This window comes from Pagrus pagrus (assembly GCF_965226575.1).
Source record: "Pagrus pagrus genome assembly, chromosome: 19".
Lineage (NCBI taxonomy): Eukaryota > Metazoa > Chordata > Actinopteri > Spariformes > Sparidae > Pagrus > Pagrus pagrus.
In genome coordinates, this window is record NC_140203.1 from 20,131,257 (window position 1) to 20,158,963 (window position 27,707).

The following is a 27,707-nucleotide window of genomic DNA, read 5'->3' on the forward strand; positions in this document are numbered from 1 at the left end:
TGTGTTGTGTACTCAGTGTCCCAGGTCAGAAACGTGACCTCGCAGATTCCCCTTGAAGGCAGCAAAAAATAACACAAAGCTTCTTCAGAGATAATGATTGGATTGAAACCTCTTGTGACAAGGTTTGCCACTTCCTCTTAAACAGTACCCGCTTTGTGGCACCCAGTCTGTCTTTCAATTTCTGCTTGACAGGAAACAATGAAATACAGTTACTGAGAAAAGAAGTTCAAGACAGCCACGAGCGTCACAACATGATGACGACATTCCCTCTCAAAGGACTTGTGTGTCCTCTGGGGTATTGTTGTGCCAAGTCTAACTGTCCAACTCTGATTCTGAGATGCTTGAAAATCTGAAACCCAGACCTCGCACCACCATCTCAATTATTCACTCACAAGAATAAGTAAGCGTGAAACCCTCCACAGTGCTGCGTGTACAGTATATTCCCATGTGGTAGAACCTATAGCAGCTATCGAGTTCACAACATTCCCCCTTCCATCTCACCGCACAGCTCCCCGTGCCATCTCGAAGCGCTGGGGTGACTTTGAGCGGGAGATTTACTGTTGCCGCCAGGACCGACGCAGCAGATGACAGGGTGCTGTCTCTCTCCTCGTTCATCAGAGAGAAAAATGGACGGGAGCCGTTGGGCGCAGACAGGACTGAGCCATCCATCTCGGCCGCAATTATGCACAAAGCAGCTGACATTTCTTGTTGTCGTACTTCCTACTGTGCCGGAGTTATGCTGTGGTCACCTCTTTTCAAACACAAACATGAACTCCACCCCTCTGCGTAACGGATCAGTGTTTAATTAGATAATAGAGGTGGAAAATGGATATGATGGGCGTATCTCAGCTTAAATTACCTGCCCTCTCATATCTGTTACATGGTGAGTTTCATGTCTCATGCAGAGCTGCAACTAGCAATTATTTTTCTTTTCAATATTCAGTCAGTTTATTCTTTTAGTGCATAAAATGTCAGAAAATAGTGAACCGAATTTCTCAGAGCTCAAGGTGCCATGCTCAGATTGCTTGTTTCGTCCAACCAAAAGTCTAAAACCCAGGGGTGCAGCTAAGAAGTCAACATTGGAGGGAACAAATCTCCCAGGGGGCCACCCACAACCCACCCCCCAGAAAAAGAAATCTGAATTTGAAAATTAATTTCCTGCCCTTGTAAAATATTTAAATATCCCCTTACACATGGGATGAATTTCTTACATATTCACTAGCTAATTCAAGAAATGTATGCAAGCTAACTAACATTCTGACAGGAATTTAGCATAACATTGTGAGACAATAACCATTCATAGAATATTGTTTTCATAACACTTTCTAGAAAACTACTACATTTGAAATTCATGAAACACAGAAACAGTGACTTTGATTGTACCTCCCCACAGTAGTTGAAGCATTAGCTTCTGCTCAAGTACGACAACCCCGCTTGGACAAACCACGCTCAGAACTGCAGCAAACTAATACTCCGACCAAGAGTAATACAAATAGCATTTTTTTAAGTTTAAGTAAGGATGAAGATTACATTTGCAACCTAGAATAGCACTCAGTTTGTGTCATCAAGATCCCATTCTCTGAGAAATTAGCCCAAAGTAGTTGTTAAAGAAAGTGACAATTTTTTTTTTAGATCCGTACCAAAAGTTAATGGGGTCTATTCCAGGCCGAGACCCATCCTCCATTCAAGTTTTGTTGAAAGCCATTCACTCGTTTTTGTGTAATCCTGCTGACAAACCAACCAACAAACGGACATGGGAAAACATAGTCTCCTTGGCAGAGGTAATATTGAATACAGATTTTGATGCATGGTTATCTGTCATAGCAAAGCATTTTTCAAATGATTTTTCAATTCAACATAATGGGGGGACATTTTGAGCATATCTGTCTATTCAGTGTCTCCCTCAATATATATTATGATTACGGCCCTGCTAAAACAGAAAGGTATTCAGTCTACAGTTATATAAAACAAAGCAGCGTCATTTGAGGAGCTGGAGCAAACGTGTTTGACATCCTTTACTTGTTAAATGACTGTTGCACAGTAATTTGCTGTTTATTGACCAAACAATTATCATCAACCTTCATGAAAATGATTTCTCTGAACTCCCACAATATCTCCTTGCTCCTCTCCCGTGACATTTTCCTCTCTCTGTCCTTGAAAAATCATCTTTATTTTTCAGCAGATGTATGGGGGTGGCAAACAAAACAGTCCCTTCCCTGCCCCCCACCCCTCTCTTATGTATACTGTACTATGTGTGACAAGAGGCTGGACGAGCAGTTTTTACAAGACTCCTTCATGAGGCCTCCACCTCTGCACACACTGCCTCAACTGTGCCCTATTCATTGGCGCAAGCCTAGCAGCCATTTATATGTCTTCTGTCACACTTCGGAGGAATTTTCCATATGTTCGTTGTGTGATTTCGGTGTTGTCAGTTGGTGGGAGTCTCAGCGAGCCTGCTCTTTTTCACACAAACCCAGTCTATAGGATGTTACATGCGAACAATGAGCAGACACTCTGCAGCGGCAGACAAAAGCCTGAGTCAAACTGTATGGGAATTTAAATAGAGCAATCCCATAGGGTCACACACTGAGGCACAGCGCTTGGAACGAGGAGAGCGGGAGAAGGAAAACGAGTTTAAAATTCTGTCAAGCGGTTCTGCTCTCCATCCCACTGTGGAAAACATGATTAGTTTCTTTGCCCAAAAGTCCTTGTGCATACGTTATTGTTCCTCTGTATTATGGCTAAGCTCCTTTTTTTTCCTCATTTCCCACCCATTCTCTCCAGACATAAGAACAAAGGAAGTGTGATGTAAAAACTGCAGCTTTTTATTTATTTCTGCGCATTATGTTTTTTTTTGTTAGAGCCGTCTTTTAAAATGTGATGATATTTCCACAAATAGGTGCTATCAGGTGTCTGGTTTCATTACAACTGAACCAACTGCTAGTGATCTATACTGTATGTGCTGGAGGACATGTGTGGAGGGGGGGATGTAAAGGCTTCCACAGCTTTGAATCATCATCCATTTACAGAAAATGTACATAGAGAATCATTCCAACCAACAAAGTGGAAACTGCGCGTAAAGAGCGCTGTAAATTAACCATTAATCCAACATGTGCACGAACCTCCTGGTAGCTGATTAGTGAGCCTAACAATAAAAACGGGAATTAATTATGCAAGCAAATACATTTTGTTGGTATAGCAAAGAAGACTTGAAAGAACTCCGAGCCCTTAGAATATCTTTAATTTCAGATTTCATTGTCTCCAGACAAACGAAAACAAAATAAAAGGAGTCCGGCTCCCTCCCGTGCGCTCAGCGGGCGAGCGCGGGAGAAACAGCAGCAAGCCGTGGCCTCCCTGACACGTTTTTTTTTTTTTTTTTTTCATGTTTTAAAATTAAATATTCTCTCTCATCCTTGGTGTGGGAGCTATAAGCGCTTCAGGTTGGGAGGGGAGGGGGAGGGGAGAAAGAGTGGGCTTTTTTTCTTCATCTTCTTCCCCCTCTTTAGGAAACTAGATATATTTAGATATAGGCACATTAAAGAATAAAACCCCCAACGCTAAAGACACCAAGAGGAGAAAAGAAGGAAAAAGAGCGAAATCCCACCCCTGATAAATCACATTATGAGAACACAGCGAGAGGAAAGAAAACCTTACACAGATGGAACAGTTAGTCCATAACTGTTGAAATATTTACAACGACGTCTGTGCAGATGGTTCAATTATGACTTGTTCTGTCATGAGAGCCGCTGCCAGGCTGTTTATCATTTATATCACCTTTGCTACGGAGTGAATTTCGCAGATGACTGTTCAGCGTTCGTGTTGAAATCACTTTAAGGTCACGATGCAGTTATGTGTAACGGATATGTCCCCCCTTTTCTGTTTTTTATCTGCTGTCCTAAAACGACTGCTGACTATTTGAGACATTCAGTTGGTGCTATGAAAAGCTCAATAAATACACCATAGCAACCCGACGTACCAGCAAGGGTGCACCCAGATTACAATTTTGGCTTTTCTAATTAATTGAGAGGTTTAATTTTTTTACGTAATTAATTAGTATTTGGTACCATGCCAACAGTGGGTACAAACCAAAGCCTGTGTCACTCTTTTGTGTTACATGAGGTTATATAAGTGTAACAGAGCCGTCTGCATTGTGTTTTACTTGATAAAATGGTGCATTTGGGAAAACTTGCTGTTAACGCTTATCCTCCAGTTTCACTTAGATCAGCGTTTTGTTAAACAGGGACTGAAGTTCACTCACTCAGTTTCACCCTCATTTTAAAGGGGCACTCAACTCAGAACTTTAATACTGACAATATTAATGAGGTAATAATACAAACTCAGGAATATTTTTTTTTTTCCATAACTGAATAAACAAACTGGAAAAGAATCCCCCAGAACGCTGTTTTAAGCTAGAAAAGTGGCAGGGTCCGCCAAATATAAACAAAGTAAAACAGTATGAAACTGTGTTGTCCTTTAAGGTCAGTTTGTTTATTCAGTTTATTCAGTCATGGAAACAAACAGAGTTTGTTTATTTAGTTTGTTTAAGCATAAAAAAATTGCCAATAGTGCACCTTTAAGGTTGTGTGTCTTTTCTTGCAAAGGCAACACCTACAGGACAATCTGTCAGAGAGAATAAAAAATAATGTGTTTTTTGATAAATAAGACAAGATTCTGGAGAGCTGACAGAGGAGCATGAAGCCCCACGACACACATACATATATTTTTGCTCCACGGTGGATGACTCTGTCCTCAGGCCGGCCCTTATTTGCTTTCTATTAAAACTCCTGCATCTAAAGTGTTGGGAATGACCTATCACATTACATAACTCATGCATGGAGCTTGTGAATAATGAATGTTTCTGCCCCAGTTGACGTGATGCCAGAGGTGGAACAGCGCTGCTCTGTGTCCAGCTTTCCAAACAGTGATGCCACAGGTTGTCTTTCTGTTTTTTTTTTGTTGTTGTTTTGTCCTGCATGCATGGGTTCCACAGCACAACACTAAATAATGAGACATCAACGCGACAGCATGCTGTTTTTCATTAATGTCTTGTTGTTTGTTATAGCTCTCTTTGTCCCTGTAAAAACTTTTTCCCCCTGTACTCAGAAATCATGAGGATGAAATTTGCCTCACAAAAAACTGAGTCATCTTTTAATCTGTGCTGCTCCTCCCGTCGGACCAACTGTCCATGTTAATCTTTTATCAAGCCTTTAAGGCCCATTCATCACCCTCCTTTGTGTGGATGCCAATGAGGCATCAGGCCATGGGAACCCAGTGTTCCTGAAGAGCCAGCAGCTACATGCTGCCGGTGACTGCATGAACCTGAGCTTTATTAATAAACAAAAGCTGACGTGGATGTGGCCTGAGAGTCTACGAGTGATGAGACCCGCATTAGAAACATGCCAAGGCAGGAGCTGGAGAGTCAGAGCCACAGTTGGTGTCATTAGCAGTGGAGCAACGGACCCAAAACCCAGCCTGGGGCTGCTCATCAGTACTTGTCACCAGGCTGGCTTCATTAGTCACTGTCCAGATGACAGGGGCTCTTGTAAAAGATATCTCACCCCCTGTGGAGAGCCAAGTGTCCTCGCAAATAGGCTGCTGACCTCCAGAGCCTGTTGGTCCTGGGGGGGGGGGGGCCGAAGATGAGGACAGGCCGAGAGTGAGATGAGGCCGTGCGGACCGCAGGGCATAGCAAGGCCAGGGCCTCTCCCTTCTGGAGAATCCTGGGAGCTGACCTGCCCCTGACCCCATCCGTACAATGAAGTTAGCCGACTGGTGACTCCTGCATGCTCTGATGAAACGGCAGATTCCCCCAAAGAAGAGAGAAAAAGAGAAAAAAAAAAAAAAAAAGTCTGGGGCCCCTCTGAAGGAGAATGGGATACCCAGCAGTGACATGCTAATCCGCTGGGTTGATGATTAGGAGTTGGGGGGATGGAGAGGTTGGACAGGCAGCAATGAAATGATGTGAAAAAAAATTCTTGGCAGCTTTTTGATGTCTCTGCCTTTTGATTCTGTCTCTCTGCCGTGCTATGTAAATGACAGCGGCTCTGTCAGAGTGGAGGTATCTGTCCAACATGTGGACGTGTGATGGGTGATTACGCTTTGATGTCGAGCTTCTGCCTGGGTCTTCACTGAGACGCCATACACAGACGCGTTTTGATATTCATTTAATGCACCTCTTTATAGGCAAATTCCCTGACAGTGAATTAGAAAACACTTTGATTATTAGATAGAATCAACAGCTGTTGAAAAGAAGTGGATTGGAGGATGATTACTTGTAAATTTTAAATCCAATAGCATAACCCATTCATAACATGTATTTTGACTTGTGGCAGAGGGTTTAAATATTGAGGAACCTACCTTTTATAATATTTCAGTAATTGTAGAAAGCACTGGATATTAAAGCATTTTTTTGAGTACTGATCAAAATGTTTCATGCCCTCGAGCCACTTGGGATGCACAAGCCAGTGCATTCCTAATATGCTGGTCCCAAGCCCAGATAAATGGGTAGGGTTGCCTCAGGAAGGGCATCCGGCATAAAAAGCCAATGCCAAATCAAATGTGTGGCTCTTCCATGGCAGGGTCATTGAGAAGATGATCCGCAGTAGTGACCCAGAAGAAGAAGAAGATGTTTCCCAAGAATGAAGTACTGAAAACTGTCACGTCACAAAAACATTGAACGCTTGGTCGGTTTCTGTTTTTTAGACTTTTATGTTTTTTGAGATGGTCGCAGTCAGATTAGGTGAATGATTATGCATTAAATTCCTGTCAACTCTTGGCTTAGAGACATACAGGGCCTGACTATGACCAATCATAGTGTACAGCCTTTCACAACCTGCATGGTGTGCAAAAGCTGATCGGGTGGAAGAGGTCAGAGACGCACTTCTGGGATCTGAAATACCAACTACAGCCAAAGAAGAAAAAACATTACCACCGGGATGATATATTCCCATTTAAAGCTGCTATAATCCATATTTTTTATTATAAAATGAATGAAATGAAGCATTTCAGTAACCACATCACCTTGAAATTGCGTACAGTCTATACAACCAATTTTTGCAGCTTACGTGTTATGTTTTCTTGCGACATAATAAAAAAAATGTTGTTAATTAACATCTAGCAATTGCAAAAATGTTCATTCTGAACGTATTGGTAAAATGTGCACTGGCAACGTATTTTTATCTGTCCTCCGACAAAATTCCCAATCTTGCAATTCAATATAAACTTGTAGGGGCTACAGCATTATTGTACGTTCTTATGACTGTACACTGGCACTACTTGATTAAGGTTAGGGGAAGATCATTAAGCTGACGTGGATGTTGTGAATGTTCCACAACATCCAGCAGCTAAAGGGCCAAATGTGTTTTCCTCAGGAGTTGGTAGACCAAAAACAGAGCTTAAAGAATTAATACTGGACTTGCAGTACATTCACGAGGTGGCCAAACATACAGTTCCAAATGAATGTTCAAAATGTGCGGGAAGTGTAAATATGCCAGTGTTTGCCTGTATCAAAACTGCCATAATAATGTATATTAGTGTGGCATTTACAGCTTGAAACAAACGGTGGGTAATTCAGAATGTATCCTCGTGTATGGCTGCTTTTTGTTAAAACCACATTAAAAACATTTTCATATTCTTCAAAGGAAAGTTTCAAACAAAGTGTCATTTATCACAGAAAAAGGACAACAGTTTTATTCTGGAACCAGAACTGAAACTCCGGTATTGGCAGTGATATTGAAAAATGATATCCAGCCCTAATAGGAAACACCACATTGGTTGCCTCACAAATTACGGCTAAATTTAGTCAAAGACGAAACTAGTGAAATCCTACAGGGAACTGCGAGGCATGTGAGAAGTTAGGACGGAATATTTTTGCTTGAATATGACTCTTCACAGTTTTCTAAAAGTTTGCAAAGTTCAGACTTCTCCCTGCATGCGTGGTAACGTCACAGTGTCTGGTGCTGAAAAAACCGAGAGGAGTGTGAAGCAAACAATGGAGAATGAGAGCCAGAGTGACACAATATACAACAAATACCACATGTTGACAGCAATCCATTGGATACACTCATTCATCACTGCAGTACAATAGCTGACTTCACCCACGGAAGACTTCCATATGGTGTCTGATCCATCCATCCACACACACACACACACACACAGCAGGCTGTACTCCTCACACTTAAACATGCTTTAGTGTATCTACTGTATGAGCCTGGGGAGAAGCAGGCTGGTCCCGGAAGTCCTCCCGATCACTGGCACTTTAACTCCAAACCTTCTCTTATTCATGTGCCCCTTTGTGCTCGCCACAAACACTGTGCTCAATCGCATTATCATTACAGAGGAAATCAGTCATATTAAGCCTCTGCGCTGTCACTTGCCCCGCAATCTCAGCTGTGCGCTGCCAAGAAAGCGTGGCAGGACATAAGATGCATGTGAAATGAGATTTGCATAAACAGTGCTGCTCCATCACTTATTTATTTTCTCCCCTCAGCCAGAAAAAAAAAAAAGATAAATAAAAGATGCCGGCTGGCTGAGTCGGTCTCCGAGGGTGCATCAAACAGGTGTCGTTACCGCGGTTGAGACCTCATTGATGGCATTATTGTAATAATGACATAATGACCTCATCATGCTCGTGGCGTAGGTGTGCAGGGAGGGGAATTGGGGGCAAAAAGGAGCATGGGAGCAGGTGGCGGCTCCTTCACAGGTCCTTTCCAGTGTAAATCATTATATGGCTAATGGGCTTATGACATTGGTGTTTTTCTATTAGCGAAGGGAAGGCGGTAAAGGTTGGGGGGAGGTGAGTCCCGGTTGAATAATTTCTGATCAAACACCGAGCCTGCAGAGGAGCATGTCTCTGCCACCCCCAACACACAGACCCCAGAACCTGCTTACAAAGAAAACAGGACATGAGGATTAGTCATCAGTGAGTGTGACACATTGAGTCACTATTGGCTTTCACCTACTGCGTGGTTGTTTACTTTCTATTTCGCCGTGCTATTAATATTTTTTCCTGGAATTTTGGATTTGCTGAAATACAGTCATTAGTGGATTCGCAGCGTGTGCTGCTGAAGTGCTGGAGAGCCATTGAAAACACGCTGCAGTTTCTGTTAATACTTGTAATGTTGCCTTGACATCAGTACATGAACCTCTTTATAATTTATATCACTATAATTTTGAACCAGTACCCATATTAAGTATAAATAAACGTATGCAGCCAGACATGCAGAACACATTGTTTGTGTGATTGTGCGAATTTCATCATCGTTGCTCACAAGCCCTTTTTATTTCACACACAACACTCCATAAAACTGTTTATTCACAGTGAGAGCAGTAAGTCTTTTCACATTACATCATGCATAGCCAGACCACCGCCATCTCCCTGTTAGCACTGGACGAAGGTTTGGCTGCACACATTATCATTCTGCTATCGGGGGGGGGAAAACGCTCTGGTTTGTTTGTATTTCTTTGAACCAATCACAATAGTCTTGGGCAATGCAGCAATGATGCCCCTGCAAAATAGTGTCGGGGGGGGGGGATTTGTTTTCAGTGGGACATTTGCACATGGTGAGGAAAGCCCTGTCATTAAAATGGCTTAATCGCCACAAAAGAAAGGGCAACAGCTGCTAGCTTGTGTGGTTTCATTCCGTTAGCGACCAGGTTAGGGTTAGGGTAACTTGCTAGCTCAAAGGTGGTTATCGACATTTTTTTGAGCCTCACAACCCATAACTGGAGCCATTCAGGTTAGCCGGGTGCTGAACCCGAAGTTAGCCGGCTCAATCGGCAGAAGTCTCTAGTGTGCGCGCTCTATGGGCTGCACAACACGGAAGATCCAAGTATTTTCATATCCGGGATGTCAAGCTTTTTTTTTGGCTTCAAAACACCACTGAGCAGCTTTCATGGGAATGAACAAGGCTCCTCTTCCAAGGCTGTGTCCAGATTCAATATAATGTCCTTGAGTACAGTATGCTGTGCACATACTGTAAAACCATTTTGAGCCCACAAACTGGCAACTACCATAGCTTTTTTTCATTGACGAAACACAAGATAAACCCAAGATACCAACGTCGTTATACTATTGGCTGATAAACCATATTAGAAGTTGGAACCAGCTGTCATAATTCTTACACAGAGGTAAATAAAAACAATTATGTTGGACCCGACCTTTCTACAAGCTTTGTAGATGGATATTTTTTTAAAAATGTATTGTCTTCATAAAAATGTTAACAATATGACCTCTAAGACTGGTTTATGGTAATAGTGGACTTTGCTAATGCAGTAGACCACACAACACCTGCTTGGAATATTTTAAATGTTCAATTCTATAGTCACTTTAGAGGCCATAGTCAGTGGTTATGTGTGACTGCGTTATATTGAAATAATGTTTCTATGCTTCCTTTGTTCACATGAATAACGGTAGCAGATATCACCTACTGTATCTGTTCAGAGTGCTGTGACAATTGTACTGTACGGCACTGTATATATACTGTATACATCCCCGTGCCATCTAACAGTGTATACAGGATTTCCATGTTTACACAGGCTGCAGATGCATCATCATTTAGCAGACATAAATACACAACCGCCAAAAAAAGCTGCAGCTTCGCAGCTATTTCACATTTAGAATGCAAAAAACATCCGATTTGAAGCCCTCAGAAACATAATCACGTGTCGCTGAGTCAATACGATTCTATGCATGTTAGCTCATCATTAGCTCCTGCATTTCAGTGGCTTGTTAGTTAAAGCAGCCATATCATTCATGTGCTATCACTGTAAATGAAGGGTGGTATTCCATTTAGCCACACCAGCAGTAAAACACCAACACGAATGTTTAGTTATAGACGCCTACCAACTAATTAACATAGCAGGTGTCAACATCTGTCTTGTGAAACTGACCGGAAAATAAATTATTTACAAGCTAACCAGTCGTCCCATTTGGAATAATTTAGCATGCAGTGTGAATAGTCAGTGCCTTTTCTTTTTTTTGGTGGATCAACACTCCCTGTCCTCCCTGTTGATTGGCCATATAAAGTTTTTCAAAAAAATGTTACATCAGTGTCCTCAAGTGGAACCCAGAATATGAGCCTGACTGACAGCGAGGAGATCAAGCATCTGTGTGTGTTTCCCCATGAATAATGAGTGCGTGTGTGCAGGCTGTTCTGAGCCCATGCACGTGTGTGTGTGTGTGTGTGTGTGCGTGTGTGCCTGTCTGTCTGTGTGTGTGGGTAGATAGATATGCGAGATTGTGTGTCCGTCTGTGTGCTCACGGGTGATTATGAGTGCGTGTTTATGTGTGTTTCGGGGCTACAGGCTGCTGCTTCAGCAGAGGGCTCGTGTTATAGTCTGCTGCCACAGTTCAGTGACGGACCAGCGCTCCACTGACAGCACACCTCCCCTCCCTTTTTTCATCTGAAATTTCATAGATGCGTTCGGGCAGCTCAATGACAACACGTCTCCATTCCTGCTCTAAACCTCCCAGCACCGAGCAAACTTCCTTACTAAGCTGCAAATTGGCATGCTGGGACTATCGCTTCACTCATCTTGAACGAGTCTTTTGTGGTTTGAAAGCCTTTTGAAAACTTTTTTCTTACTTTGTCATTGGGAGAAGAGAGGCACTTTCATGAAAACTTAAAGAAAAAAAAGCGTGAGCTTTTGTACTTAGCATACTGTGGGGGAGGAATACTGTAACTCCCTGCATGAACTGTTGTGTTTACTTTTATATACCGTTTATAAGTTTTTATTCACAACAAGTCTTTATGGGTCCAATACAAAGTCTTGGTTATATTTTATTAGTTATTTCCTGTGTAGGGAAGGGATGGTAAATCTGGACGGTTCCTTGCCTCGGAGGTGTGAAGGAGGTCCTGTTTTTTTCCCCCTGCAGCATGGCCTCTTGTTGGGGGAGGGAGGATAGACATTGGAGGTGTGTGTGCAGGGGGTTGCGGACAGGGAGGAAGAGGGTTAATCATGTTTGCAACAGGACAGGCTTCCCCCTTGAAGTGGGAGACAGTGGTAGGAAGTGTCCAGATTTATGGTGCTCAGTAGCCGGCCATTGTAGCCGCCTTCACCGTGGCAGTTGACCAGCAGACAGAAGGGGAGAGTGTGAGAGGAGCTGTAAATCACGGCGAGAGTGTGGCTCAGACACACACACCCACATACGTAAACACACCCAGACCCTACGCTCACAGTTCACAGGCAGATCATGTGCGAAGGAGGGGAGGATCTCCAAGTCTGACAAGATAGAGCTGTTCATGCGTGAAAAGTTCAGAAATACGATCTTTTTTCTTTTTTCTTGCCGGAGTTTTGAAGCTTTAAAATTCAAAAGATCTTAGATGTGTTGAGCGCGGTACATGAACCCACGGCCTACAAAATCCTTTCGAAACTGATTTTTGATTTGAAAAGAAAAAAAAAATCGATGGTCACACATTAAATAAGAACAAGCTAAGACGTGGGCCTACCTCTGCCAAGGCCACACAGTCTTCTAAGTCTTTCTGTGATTGATTTTTCTTTGGACCTGGACCCACATGAAAATACACACACCAAGCCAATTATACTGATTGGCTAATGGTCTCTGTGGGTTTTTTTGGCATGTGTCATCAAAATTTGTTTTTTTAAGCATGACCACAATCGTCCCCCTACCTTAACCACACGTTTATTATTGTGACCGTGGCGATGAAGCTTCCCTAACAAAGTAGTAACTTTTACCTAAACCGTGACCTTTCCTTGAACCCTAATGAAATTGTTTGTGTGCCTACACTTAACCAAACCTTAACCATGACGCTGGGACATAATAATATTTTTCAACAGCGATTTGTAACGGTGTTGGAGGGGACAGAAAACGAGATGTTGTAGAGCCGATACGGGCATCAGATCAGACAAAACTGGTGTTTAGAGGGAACAGACACGCATTTTATGGTTTTATTTGGAGGACTTGTTGTTTTTACAGCCTCCTCCAACAATTTAATGTACCAAATCTGGAACTGATTGGATGTAATTTGTAAGAAAAAAAATAAACTTTTATGCCAAAAGTCCAAGGGGCAGCCAGTCAGTTTTGGCAGCAAAGAGCCTAACCAAAGAAAATATGTCTACACCTTACTTATCAGGAGCAGGGGTGGCAGCAACTCATTACATCTACTCAAATGACTGTAATTAAATCATTTTGGTTACTTAAAGTATTTTTTCCAGTCTGTAATTTTACTTCTACTTAAGTCTACATTACTCCGTGTAATCTACTCAGTTACTTTTAAATCATAGTTGAGTACAATCTGAATTAAAGCTGCTGAAAGCGTCATTTTCTCATTGAGTGTTGAATAGCTCTATATTCCAACAGGAAACACTGCTATATAGTGTTTGGTCAGTAAAAGAGAAAATATTTTTTTCTGGTATCCCTTCCCACTTTATCCAATCAGGACAGAGAACTCCATAAATAAGTGGTCCTGTCTGCTCAGGGAAGACACAGAGAGCAGGATCCTCCTGTTCTGGTACCTACACCGGCAATGGCAGAACAGGGAAAACTGCCGATTTCAGCTTTCCCGGTGAAGGCTTATTGTACCAAACAGGCCAAGTGAAGAAAAACACTTGAAGAAAAGAAAGAGGCAAAGAGAGCTGCCTCTAAAAACAGAAAGGAGTCGTACAAGTGTGACGAGGTATAGGGGAGAAAGGGGATTGCTTACTGCAAAACGGACAGGAAGTTAGCTAAACCGATGAAAACACAACCTCACTTTGTAGCCAATAAGGCTATCTGATCACAAACAGGCCAATGAAAACTCTGACATACAGACAGAAAAACAAAACTCTACAGCAGGCTTGGGTTTGGAGAGGTGATCATGACCACTGAGCAGAACAGAGCAGGAGTTGGGAGTGATTTAGACTGAAGATTTGGAGAAACAGAAACCCCTTTAATTGAATGCCTGCTATTGATAATGCATTAAACCTCCATGCTTAAAGGGCTTTAACTAATATTCTGTATAGTGTTGAGTGAAGAATACTTTGTACTTTCACTGTAATATTGTTTTATTACCAGTACTTTTACTTGTAATTGAGTAATATTTCAATAATGTAACCATACTTGTACTTGAGTACAGATTTTCAGTACTCTCTCCAATTTACATTTCTGCAAACCTAAGCTATGTTTCAACTTTACATTTCTTTATGTTCAATTTTGAATTTCGTGTTGTGACAAATCTGTGCTAATGGTCTGCTCAGGTTCAGGCACAAAAACCTCTTGGTTAAGTTTCGGAAAAGATCATGTTTTGGCTCCCCTGACTCTGTCACTGCTAACATGGCTGGTAAATGTTACGTTGGGTTCAAAAATATCCAGTGGTTTCACGCTTCCAGATGTTGAAACGCTGTATCAAACAGTGGTCTCTGGCTTGGCAGCTATCACACCAACACCAGCCCTCCTCCTGACATGAAAGTCAGCTCATACACATGTAATCTGAAGTATTTAGAAGAAAAAAAAATGTTATAAAGATGCATATTGAACACATCGGTACCAAATGCCATCATTCTATTCCGGCGACAGAGCTGCAAAGATCTGAGTCCTATAAAAGATGAAGACGGTGAGTGTGGAACGGCTAACTAGCAGCAGCAGCATGAGCTCCTGTGCGGAGGGTTAATACAGACAAATAGCTTCACTGTTACTCCCTGGGCTAACTGGGTGCCACACACACATTAATATCCAGCCCTGATATCTCCACAGGCCTCCTTTCAAATACAGGAAAAATGACTTTGATTTCAGCCAAGGAAAGTGTATTATCTCTATCACATCCACCGAGTCTGACTCACAGAGGTTTATTATTAGCCACGGTCTGTCACTGCTGGTCTGTAGGTGTCCTGTGGGTGTCCTGTTACTCCACTTCACTCTAATGTTCCTCTCAGTGAAATGACTCCCTCTGTCTCTTTCAAGCACCATTGAGTCTATTTCCTTCACAGGCGGCCTGTGTAACGTAGCAGCGTGTGTGCATCCTTTCTAACGCGTGGAGGCGAGAGGTGTGGAAGCGCTACATCCACGGCCTTACCCTGAGCTGGTATCCTTTGGCCCAGAGCTTAATGGTTTCAACAGATGGGGTGGTCTCTTGTCATATTCTGACTGCTTTGCCCACATGGACTCTGGCCTGGTTAGACCATCCATCCTTGTGGCGGCTGCGAGGGCCCCTCGCTGAACGTGCGCTGTGCCCTGTGTGTACACAAGATCTCTGGCCTCGGTGGGGAATGTTTACCCAGCTGAAGTCCAACAGTGTTGCGCTCTCTCCCAGCTGTACTGAACCGACCAGAGAGGAAGTCACTTAGGACACATCTATTGACCAATATCTGATATGTCCAGGCTTTGAAAAGGGGAAATTCTAGTTTTAGAACTGTATTTTTTAAAATGTTCTACATTTATTTAAAGGTGCACTATGTAGTTTTGGGGGAAGACATTTTAAAGGGAGGAGAAGGTCTTTATTGACTATTTCTTTGTATGCCTAAACCAACTAAATAAACAAACTCTCTTTGTTTTTCGTGTCTGAATAAACTGAATAAAGAAACTGACCTTGATGCACTACACAGTTTTACTTTGTCTATATGAGGCGGACCCTGCCACCTTTCTAGCTTCAAACAGTGTTCTGGGGACCTTATTTTCTCTGAGAACAGCTTGTTTATTCAGTTATGGAAAAAATATATATTTCTGTGTTTGTATTATTACCTCATTAATATTGTAAATATTACAGTTCTGAGATTGAATTTCTTCTCCAAAACGACTTTAATTGTAATGCCGTTGTCATTTTTTAGCATTGTTTCCAGATGTTAGAGTCCTTAGTTACCCTGCATGCATACTGTACATTTGCAGCTAAGCATAAAACAGTAACAAAGTGCAAAAATAGAAACGTTATCCAGCCAGTCATTTATCCCGCCTCCAAATCTGTCAGCCTATGGGATACAGTAGAAATAGGCTGAAAGACTGCTGTTTTGATCGCAAGTCACCGCGCTGCAGAGCAAAGCAGGATTAGCCAGCTGGATCAGCAACAATGCAACACAAAGCAGCTGAGCTGTGCAAGGCAAAAATGCAAGCCAAAAAAAATGCTTTCTGTAAAATGTAAATGAGTGACTCAAGCGAATATAGTCAGTGACGGTTAACGCTTTGGCTCGTGGTTTGCGGCGCAGTTTGGACACAAGAAATGTGTAAGAATCGGCACGCAGCATGAAAAAAAAACATTGAATTGCGGCTGTGATTTCAAAACAAACACAGATAGCTGTGCAAACGGGGGCTTGGGATAAGACAGATCTTATGTAATGTGCCATGGACCTACTTAAACTCGAGTCTGATGAGTGACAGATCACATGTGATGGTATTGCAGGAATTTGATATGATGATTGCACCAACATTCTCACACACTGGAGACAGGTTGGCTAAAAATAAGTGTCAGGTTTGGATGGATTACAGACAGAAAAAGGACATTCTGAAGGTGAACACTTTATACATCTTTGACTTCTGCTTTATGGATGGTAACAGAGATGTTCTGTCAACACAAATTCAGTGTCTGCTACAGATTTTGGTGTAAAATAATCAAAACTCATTCTGAACTGAACACTGTGTACTTACATCACCTGTCCTCTTTCAGCTCCACACCAAAAAAAAAAAAAGGAGAAATGTTTGACTACACCTTCAACCCTTTGCACGGCCATAATTCACTCTCCCAATCTGTCGGCTCCAGCAGCGCAGTAGCTCCATCACTGTGCAATAATGCTGGACTCAATCGTAGGTAAGAGGATGATGCTCTGCAGGGACGGTGATTCTCCCCATCTGCGATAAAACCCGCTTCTGCCAAGTGCTGACGAGATTTATCACCATGTCTGTCTAAATGTAGCCAATTTCACTTTAATACGATATTAAAGAATGATGCATGCCTGAGCTTCAGACGCTCCCTTTGAGGGAGTCTCGCCTGCCCGTGGCAGCGTTCAAAACCCAGCGTGGCGAGCCAGTCATACAGCTGATGTAATGTTCAATATTGATAACAGCCCTGAGCGGAATGGGCTCTGATCATTTAGGAAAATATTGTGCGCTTTCTTTTTTTTTTTAAACTATCATTTCTTGGCCCTGCGCCTGGATTGATGCCATCCATCAGTTGGATTTGATGGGCAGATATCCTCAAAGCTCTTATCACCTCCGATGAAATGAACTGTCTGTGAAAACAGAGCAGAGCGTAGCGGTGCTGCGCGCATGAGGTGAAATGTGCTTCATAGACACGCCAGAGATTGTTTCTGGTATCTTAGTTTCAAAGGGTGATGTTTTCTTTTTTATTCCTTCGTGAAATAAAAAAAAATGTCAGAAGCCAAGTGGAAAGATGTAGTCTAAACCAATATGGATAGTGAGTTTGTGTTACACGGTCACCCAGGAGTTACCATGGCTACAGCTTACCTGTTTCCCTAGTGTACACCATAAAAAGGCTTATAACATGACACTGTATTCACTTATTTTTACACTATATTTTTACTTAAAGAATTTGAACGCACCACGTCAATTGACATGACCGAAGCCGATCCACACCCAGACATCATTTCCAAATTCGAACTCTGGCCCAGCAGGTCCCAACAGGTTCTGGTCGGATATCAGTGCTGTCGCCTGCACAACATTTCTTTAATGTAATGAAATATAATCCTTTTTTGAACCACGCTGAAGATGCAGGGAAGTGGCTGGTGAACAAAGTTGAGGACTGTGACACTAGAATCCAGGGAAATGCATTTACTTCAGTACGGCACAAAAGTCAACTTGCAAACTGCAAGATGCACATTTCAGTTTAGATAATGTGAAAAACTGTATAACATGCATTCCAAAGTAGCCAGCAAATATGTAAAGTGATGCGCTCAAAACGCATGCACTTGTACGGCACTTTTACAGTTGTCTCAGATTTGAGACAAAATAGCCATGTTTATGACCATGTACGTTTGTGCTCCTGAGTGTGTGGTGGTCCCTCTTCCTGCCTCTGTGTGCGTCGCCAGCGTTCAGTGTGTCAGCTCTTGTTGATTTCCGCAGGGGAAGTTGCCTCAGTGCTATCCTCAGACAAAGCCCTGACCCCGGGGTTAAGGAATGTGAACCCGGGGCTGTGACGATCAAGACCTTTCCTCGGGGCGGACAATGCTGAACACCTCAGCAAACGCCCTAATGATCTCACATGCTTTTGTGTTCCTCCAAGCACACCTTTTTCCTCAGCCCTCAATCATGTCCACATTGAAGTGCAAATCGAAAAATAACAGCAGAAACTGTCAGGCATTTCCTCAACCTCATCAACTTTGTGTCCGACCACTTGCTTAGTAGCTTCTGCTTTTTCTTTAAGAGGCTTGGCATAAATGCTCATGTACAAACGTTTCGATTTTTGGTTAACTGTGAAAGTCACTTATCGAGCAAAAAAGTCCGGTTGTTACTGGTTCCAGATTCTGTAACTTGAAAATTTGCTGTTTTACTGTGTTTTAGATAATTGTAAATTGAATACCACTGAGTTTCCACATCTGGAGATTATTATCTGAATGTGAAAAAAAAGCCAATCATGAACGTACTTGACATGTAAAAAAGTAATTTTCATTTTCATTTAAATGTGGAAATTTTCTTTCATATATGTGAAAAAATACAAAACAATCGATAGACAATCAAAGATCAATTTGATATTTTTTTCCTCTGACATCACAGTCAGGGTGGTAGGCAACAGCCAACGTGAGCATTCAACCACTTCCTTGCTAACATTAATGTTTGATACACAATACAGTAGGAAAGCAAAATATTTATTCTAAAATACCAACGCACATCTCGGACACATTTATCTCAGCATTTGAGCTTTCTGAGCGTGACGTCAGGGGAGAATGGCCGCCATGTGCATGCGGTCTATTGATTGGCTTTTTTTCACATATTAGAAAGAAAATTTCCACATGTGAAATTTACTTTTCAGCCTTGTGAATATGGCCAATTGTGAAAAAGCCCATTTCATGTATGATATAAATTGTTTTTTACATTACAATGTTAGTTCACGTGTGAAAATAGCCAATTGCACTTGAAATTTTAAGAAAATGTGGCATTCACATGTGCAAATTGCGTGTGATTTCATGTGCCATGTTTTGTTTCCACATATGGAAATTCTTACCCACATGTGAAAAAAGCCAATTGCATATGCGTGTATGTAAATTTCACATACTGAAATTTTCATTCATATGTGAAAATTTTTGTTCACATGTGGGAAGACAAAAATGTCACATGTGACATTTTTTAAAATTTGTGTTGTTTAGACGTATCAAGCTATTTGAAGACATCACCTTAAACTCTTTCTGACGTATAAACTGAACATTTAATAAACAAAAAAAATTAAGTGTATATTTATCCGTACATTCCTCAGGATTGGAAACCATTGTCAATGCCAATGAAAGAGGCCATGATCGCTTTTACGGATGAGCTTGTTGTGAATGGTCAAAGTACAAAGGAGACCAAAAGGCCCTTGTCTCATTTATCACCCACTTTAAGAGAGAGAGAAAGAGGAGGAGGTTGGCTGTCAAAGCAACCACAGCAGAGTGTATCGTTAACGGTGGTCTCCCCGTCCCCGGAGGCCCAAACACACTGCTTAAAGTGGAGAAAAACGCTGCAGAAGAGAACGAAAGAAACCGAGCCAAGAGATTTTTGCAATTAAGAGTTAAGTATAGACTGGAGAACCTCTGCATGGAGGTGTGAGGTGCTGAGGAGAGCCAAAACAGCCTCCAGAGGATTTATATGGATGGGGGTGAAGGGTCACGCGGCTATTAATCACGGCCGAAGTTGAGGATTAAATAGCTCATTCTAGCGGGCAGATGAGAGAACCCGGCCTGATCGAGGTGTGTAAAAAGACCGTGTTGTGTCCGTCTTCTATTACAGAGCGAAGGCCCGAGGCAAGACAGCCTCCTGAACCGAAGACAAATAGGATGTCCAATCGCTGCTCTTCCCTCCCTCCCTCCCTCCCCCTCTGATGAACATTTACCCAGCCACTTAAGTCACTTAACATCACCGTGCTAACATGACACACTCCGATGACTGATAATTATTTACAAGGAAGACAGATGAAGGACACAGTCGCACAAAAGCAAACCTTAAGTGGAATAATCATCCAATCTGCAGTACTCATTATTTCTCTCTGCACACACACATTAAAAAATGCACACACACATGCACGCAAACACACCTTGATTCAGTGCCCAGTCAGACTCAACTTTTCTCCTTTTTTTTTTTTTTTTGCACAACTGCCTTTGATCTCTGATGTGCCATGCATTGCATTAATTATGTATCTCGCCTCAGTACAAACGTGGTGAACACCTTCGAGTGCTTAATAGGAGCAGGCTCAGCGCGAGGGGGGCCTTGAGGATGGCTGCAGGAGGTGTATGTATACCCTACATCGCTCCCGTATGCACTGCATCAGGGATTTTACAGTAAAGCCGGCATCTGTGGTAGCCTCCTTCAATCCGGTCCGGAGAGAGGACATTTTTCACTCTCCTGAAACATGTGCCTCCTCGGGATTGAGTGTTGAAGGGGAGGAGGTGCACACAAGATGGATGTGGCTTGAATTAGGCATAAACTGTCATGGTCAGAACAGACACAGCAGCGAGAACAATGGCAGAGATCTAGATCTAGCCGTGATGCAGTGAGAGTTATGCAAATGGAGCGCGCTGCATCTCGCTGTTAAAGCTAGCCGAGGGGGGGCTTATGAGAATCTGCCCTGGAACTTTTTTGCATCTGCAATAAATTCATAGTTCTTTTTTTGGTGCCATGTTGGCAGATCAGAGCATGAATGTAGAAAACATTAGCAGATGTAGACGATGGGGAATTTGGAGAAAACTGCTGGTACTGTTAACATTCTAGCTTGCTCAACTTTCATGGTCTGGATTTACTTTTGTCATTGTTTTACCCATTATAAACACAATATCTCATTGTTACCGATGGGTAATGATAGCCAGTTTCATTTTGAATCATAGTTTAAAGTCGGTATTATATCTGGATTTGTTGGAGAGACAGGAAACTCCAGTTCACCCCAAAATGAAAATTCATTTTCCACCTTCTCAATCTCATGCCAATGGAAAGTCAGGTGAAGTTTTGTAGTCCATAAAACATTTCTGGGGCTTCATACACACATACACACACATACATATACATATATATGTATATGTATTGCTTGCTAACCAGCTAGCCACTATGTACTAAAGAGGTGATGCTCTGACAATAAACAACACTAACATTTCCCTGAATGCTCAGAGCTCCCAGTCTGGGCAGAGTCAGCTAATAGGACTGCTAGCGGTACGGTAAACTGAGCCTACTAGCTAACGGCAGCAGTTAGCGATTGCTCTGGTGATATGCTGCCCCCTATTTGTTTGGGCTATGAAATTGACAGAAGGCCAATTCTTACATATTTCAACTTTAAATCAATTTGGGATCTTGGGGCTTCTTGGGAGCCGCTTTATTTATATACATTTTACAAGAAGTCCCCATCTACTTCAGTTGTTTAGGTGAATGATTTTGCTGGGTAGCTCCAGCAGTGTCCATCAGCATGTGCGTGAGTAGATGATGACAACATTTTCATTTTTGGGTGAACTTATCCTTTAATGATTTTTTAAAAATCAAGCCTGTTGCTTTAGAAAAGAGCACAGTGGCACGACAGAGACAGACTGTTACTGCTTTGTGATGGATAAAGTTTGACTAAATCTGAATCTTAATGTACAGAATGCTCAGTAGTCAGTGAAGTAAATAGCATAGGCTATATAAAGTGGCATTTTGACCTTGAAAGTTTTAAATAGTTTAAAGGTGCGCTACGTAGTTTTGGGGAAGAAATTAAGGATCTCCATTGACTGATTTTTGTTTGCCTAAATAAACAAACTCTCCTTGTTTTCATGACTGAATAAACAAAGTGACCTGAAAGGACAACACAATTTCATGCTTTACTTTATTCATATGTGGCGGACCCCGCCACCTTTCTAACTTCAACCAGTGTTCTGGGGACCTTATTTTCCTCTGAGAACAGCTTGTTTATTCAGTTATGTAAAAAACATAACCCATGTATATAATATGTAGACATAGTGCACCTTTAATGGCTCACCAGTCCATTCTTCTAGACACAGACCGATAAAATGCTCTCAGACAAAGTGTTTATTTTATCTTATTTGTGTTGTTGCAGCTTCTAGAGGGAGAGGGAGAGAGAGAGATAGGCTAATTGCAGATGCAGTTGAAACATCCATCTACTGAGCCAACAGCCCTGGTTCAACAGATGTGACCAGGTTACAATAACAGCAGATAAGCAGTGAAAAGAAGAAGTAGCTGCTCCTCAGCTGAAAGGGGCTCCGCGTGATTTGGAAAAAACCTCTACCTGGAGGAAATCTGCACTCTTCTTCATATCTGCGATGAAACGCAGTGCTTGTTTTTCTTTCCCACTGTGCTGTTAATTTAAAAAAGTTCACGATAAGGGCTCCCGTTCCTTTCTTTCTTTCTTTCTTTCTTTCTTTTCTTCGCTTCTGTCTGCGGCGTCGCTGCAGCTCGGCCTACGTTGGTGGGAGTACCCCCTGCACAGGTCCCTTTTGCAGTGCAGATCCAGTAGTTGGAGTTGTTGTACGGCGAGCACGAGAGGGAGAGGAGAGGAGTGTGAGCGCAGCAGCTGAGTGAGCAAACAGAGGCAGAAACATTAGGTTATCTTCCGAGACTATCACACATCGACCTGTCACTTTTTTTTTACCGCTTCGAGCCGAGTCCCGTCCACTTGAAGAGGACCCCAGCGGCGGCAGGAGGAGAAGAAGAAGAAGCAGCAGCAGCAGCAGCAGCAGCAGCAGCGGCGGCGGCGACCTGGTCTGGTCCGGTCCGCTCGAGCCTGTGGAAAAACTCCCCGAACGCGGTCGTCTCAGCGGGCATGAGCTAACCTACCAGACAGACATGGAAACCAAACCGTTCTTGTCATTGGGTAAGTTTGTTTGTTTGATGACAAAGCCTCGCAGTGTTAAAAAATGTGAGGGTTTTCAACGGACTTTCACCGGCAGGTTGGTGCGAAACGTGTCCTGTCGCTGCTTTTCTTTTTCTCTTCTTCTGACAGATGCATCAACACGTTAGGAGCTCCGGACGCTGTCTTCTTTAATTTATAGAACATTTACTCATATTTTCTACTAAAAAAAACAAAACCACATATACCTCCTGCATGTTTCGTATCTGACGCTGCTGTCTGAGCTGATGACATCTCGCTCTGATACGGAGTGACATCTCGCTTGAGAGATAAAGCCGCGCTCATACCTGACTGTTAAACGTTAGCTAACGATAAACACCTAGCTTAAAACTTTATTTTAACGCACGTCGTAAGAAAAAGTGCTAAACCGAGGTGAAGGTTATACTTTGCAACGCGAGTGAACAAATATGACTAAAAAAGTTAAATATATTTATTAAACAGTTAAAGTTATTTGAACTGGAACGAGCAGCGTCTTTTTTCTTTTTTTTCCAGCATGTGCCGTGTGTTTTTTTAAGCTAGCCCGTGTGTTGTCTGCTAATAAGTTGAGCTTTTGTGTTGTTCTTCACGTGACTCGGGTTTAACTCACGGCTAAATTGGGCTTCCGTTTGACTTTGAATTTGTAGCTTTTGGCTCGAAGACGAGCCCGAGCAGCAGACAAATCGTCTGCTTTAAACTTGACACTCCTCTCAAGCCTTTTGCCGGCAAGGTCTGCGTCTCAAAACTGTGCTCATGTGGTGTTAAGTGCGAGCTTCACATCGGCTACAGGTGACACAGGTGTGGGGATCACTGCGCCAAGGGTCTCTGTATGACATTTCTGAGGTATGAACTAGGATCACTTAGGAGAAGGTGCTGAATCCGGCACTGTGTGTGTTTTTGTGCAGGAAGAGTGGCAACTTTCAGCATTTAAATAGTAACACAGGACATGTTTGAAGTTCAAAAATAATTTAGTTTGTGAATCCCAGCCATCAATCTTTACTGATTCTTTGAATTCCCAGTTTAAACACACAAGTTCACACACTAAAGCACACCGCACTGTAAATTATTAATGCTCCAGGCTACTGTAAGTTTGGTCAAAGTGAACAGAGCGGACCCTTGTCCCCTGCAGCAGAGATACAGCTCCGACCTGTAGGCGAGCCCCTCTCTTATTGTGTCTGCTGCTCTTTCATGAGGGCGTCACGTTACACCTCGACACGTATCACCAGCTGCCTGGATGCACCGAGGAGATTCAGGGGGACTTCTGAGACGCCGGGCCGGGCAGCTTCCTTCTGTTACGGGCCCCTGCTCGCTGACACTGTCACCACAACGCCCTTTATGTGGCTTCCCGAAAATACTCTAAACTGCCAGTGTTACACACTGACAGGCTGTTATTACAGGTGCACCGTATTGTGTGTCCGCGCTGAAAGTGATTCAAGTTTCAGTCTGCCTGAATGTGCACCAGAGCAGCCCTTACAGACACTTGACAGCGTACAGGCAGCCTCTGTGGTTGCTGTAAGGCTCAGCACTCCGTTGTTTAAATGAGGAGGGACACTTTATCCAGTAGGATTGGATCTAATCTTTTCTTAGTGCTGTATCAGCATCTTTTTCATCGCCTATAGTCCTAATCTGTCGGTGCTGAAATCACCATTTATATTTAAACTTGCTCCATCAAAGGTCCACTTGAGCGCCGATTGTTAATTGGCCACTTCAAGGACGGCGCTATCTGCGAAGTCCTTGAACGTATCGATTAGCCGCTTACTCAGTGTAATTATCTGTCGAGCCGCATTAGAAATTCTGACATGCAACTGTTTGAAATGACAGCCAGTGCATTTCACAATTATAGATCGGTTGTTGGCTGTGATGACGACATCGCCCCTTTGGCACCATTTTCACAGCACTGTATGCTGATGTGCTGCCTGATCCCACCACCATCAAGCAGCCTCCCTCCATATCTGACATTAAGCTGGGAAGACTGAAGGGATGACATTGAGAGGAGAATGTGTCCTTTTTTGTCAGAGCAGTATGAGGCTGATCATGACAGTCTGTCAGTGATTTAAACAACGTGGCTGTGAAAGCAAAGGAGAGTTTTTAACAGTGACTGAGGTGAAAAGCCTTTTCCTGTAAGTTAAGTGATCTGTAGGTATTGATTTTCTGTTTGGTTGATTGTTTTGTGGCAAATATGTCAGCGGCTAAGTAGTTTCCCTTCAATGTAGTTGCACATGTCTGGTTTTATTGAGTTTTCTGCATCCAAATCTGGGGTCTGAGGGGAGATTGTGTGGCGCAATATGTTCACATTTAAAGCCCTCAGCGACAAATTTTGGCAATTAAATGACGATTGTAACGTAGTGTTTCGGTTGCCTATCATGCCTGTGAATGATTTGTTTGAGTGATTAAATGCCGCTGGACTGTTTTTGTTTTTTTTTGTGACAGACTCAGGTATGATTTTCCGCAGCCGTCCAAAGGATGTGACTTAATGCAGGCCCTCGAGTGCCTCGTTTCAGTGCCTCTATCCGCTCCGCTAGAGGAGAGCAACAGTAGCTAAAGTTTTAGAGACAAAGTCCGCTAACATAAACAAATGACCAGCTTCTTACACAAGACAGAAGTCCGACATAGCCCCTTTCAAATAATGAGAATTGTTCACACCCAATCACTTAATCTTAATAGGAATTTGCTGAATTGAGATGAGCATTAAAGCTGTATGAAACAAAACTTCCTCTTTTGACAGACCACAATTGATTTAACACTATCAAAAAGTGATTGCTCACTCCTGTTTTACTACCTGCAAAAGACGGGTGTGTTGTTTTTCTTTAATTCGAACATAAGGGACCCCCGGCACACACACTCACAGACACTCACTTCCAAAATCAATGAAGTTCATGGTCTTTGATGACAAAGTGAGATTCACGCTGGTGTGCGTGTGGGGAGAGAGAGACTGACATTCCTTTTCTGGCTGTAAATCAGGAACAAAGGTAATACAGGGAGAGGGTATGTGTCTGCCGGGAGGGGTGTGTGTGTGTCTGTGTGTGTGTGTGTGTGTGTGTGTGTGTGGTGGGAGTGGACTGGTGGAATTACACCGCCAAAAGCATTTGGCCAAGTTTGTCTTTTATGGCCGTCCAGTTTTGTGTTCCTGATGTGATGCTTTTGCTCCCCTTTTGAGAAAAGGGGGCTGCAGCTGTCATTTTTATTGGAGGAGTTTTATAGCGAGACTTAATGGCTTAAAGTGACAGCTCTCTCTCTCCCTCTCCTTTCTCCTTTTTTCCCTCTCCCGAGCTCACCCACGAGGCCTTTAACTCAAGCAAATCAAAGAAAACTTGCTCGCCTCCTATGTGCCCACCCTCCACTTTCCCACCCTTCACCCCTGCCAACATACAAACCAAACTGAAAGTAGAAGAGAAAAGATTTACGTTCCAATTATGAACACAGCAAGAGTTTGTTTTTTATAATTACAGCACAACTGCCATGCAGTGTAGACCAGTATTCCCTTTTTTCCGTATGGAATATCGCTGCTGATCGGTATAGAGCATTAAGAGTTGGCCTTAGATGAAATGGTGCATATTTTAGCCTGTCATGCTCTCTCCTCTGCAGCCCACACTTGTTTATGTTCCAAACATAGTACGAATCAGAAAGTGCTGGGAGGCTTCTTGATGCACGAATCGCAGAATGACTCACAGGCTCGTTAATTATTTGTGTGAGGAGCTCCTCGCTCGCAGGAGGTCTTTATTGATAACGGCCGCTACTGAACTTTGCACCTCAAGCCTTGACCTTTGCTCCTCGTGCGCTCGATCATTTCAGGAATTTGCCTTTGGCGTTCAATCTGTTGTTTAAAGTGTTTAAGACAGTAGCTTGTAGTTGTTCCTTTCTTCTTTCTTTATGCGATGCAATCTATCTTTCTATCTCCATGTCCTTATCCTCTAAGTTTGTGGTTTTTGTGAAGGATTAGTCTAATTGTGGTTCATAAAATAGTGAAAAGTGGCCTTCACAAGTTCCTGTAGGTGACGTCTTCAGTATACTTGATATATTCGAAACCCAGTTCTCAATAGAAACACAGAAAAGCAGGAAACCCTCACTTTTTAAAAGCCAGAACCACACACTGATTGACATCTTTGCTTGTTAGATGCCTTTAAATGATAACCTGCTGTAATTTACACTTACAGTTTGCATTTGCAGAAGCTTGGTTGTGTTGGAGCACCATTAGGGTTTATTGCAGTTCCTCCTGAGTGTCTGAATGGCTCTGCTGCAGGCCGGCGGTATTCAGGGTGCGTACAGCCACTCTTTTGAAGTGGAAACGTAGTCTCTGTGGGGAATTGACCAGATCACACTCATAATTCGCATTGAGAGGAAGGTCGGTTTGCCCTACTCAAGCCAGAGCTATGCCAGTGTTCAGCGTTGCAAAGGATGTAGTGAGAGGCCGAGGAAGATGAGAGAAACCGAGACAGAAAGAAACGTTATGACTAAGAAAGAAGAGGAAAGAAGGAAACCAGCATGTTGTAGTCGTGCTATTAAACCCTGCCATGAGATAAAAAAAAAAAATACAGTAACTGTCAGAGTCTAACTACCCTTTCCACTCCTCCGCAATCCTCAAGTTGGCATGTTTTCAATAATAATAAACAACTGTCGACTCTTCTTCTATGATCGGGGTAATGCTTGAAAATATCTCGGCTGTTTGGCGGTTCTGATGTGTTTTGTAATTAAGTTATGAGCACATAAGCTTTGATGGGTATTCGCTGGAGAGGCATGACGAATCGAGTGAATCCTAGATATGTTATGCTCCTTCAT

General features: G+C 42.6%; 1 protein-coding gene and 1 long non-coding RNA gene across 5 annotated transcripts in view; one reads left to right on the forward strand and one right to left on the reverse strand.

Moving 5' to 3' along the window:
* Positions 1-22,102: 22,102 nt before the first annotated feature.
* On the reverse strand, positions 22,103-23,651 carry LOC311275085. Of its 3 annotated transcripts, XR_014624817.1 has the most exons (3): positions 23,542-23,651; positions 22,984-23,084; positions 22,103-22,878 (listed from the first exon to the last, which is right to left on the reverse strand). It is a non-coding gene; the product is annotated as an uncharacterized lncRNA (long non-coding RNA). The 3 variants fall into 3 exon arrangements; XR_014624818.1 differs by lacking the exon at positions 23,542-23,651 and having other exon boundaries at positions 22,990-23,412; XR_014624819.1 differs by lacking the exon at positions 23,542-23,651 and having other exon boundaries at positions 22,984-23,412.
* Positions 22,840-27,707, forward strand: part of rxraa (retinoid X receptor, alpha a) — a 117,235-nt gene continuing 112,367 nt past the window's right edge. For both annotated transcript variants that reach the window (XM_084383281.1, XM_084383282.1), the window contains exon 1: positions 22,840-22,919. In XM_084383281.1, the coding sequence (XP_084239407.1) occupies positions 22,892-22,919 (28 nt within the window). In that variant the 5' untranslated portion in view covers positions 22,840-22,891. The remainder of the gene's footprint in view (positions 22,920-27,707) is intronic.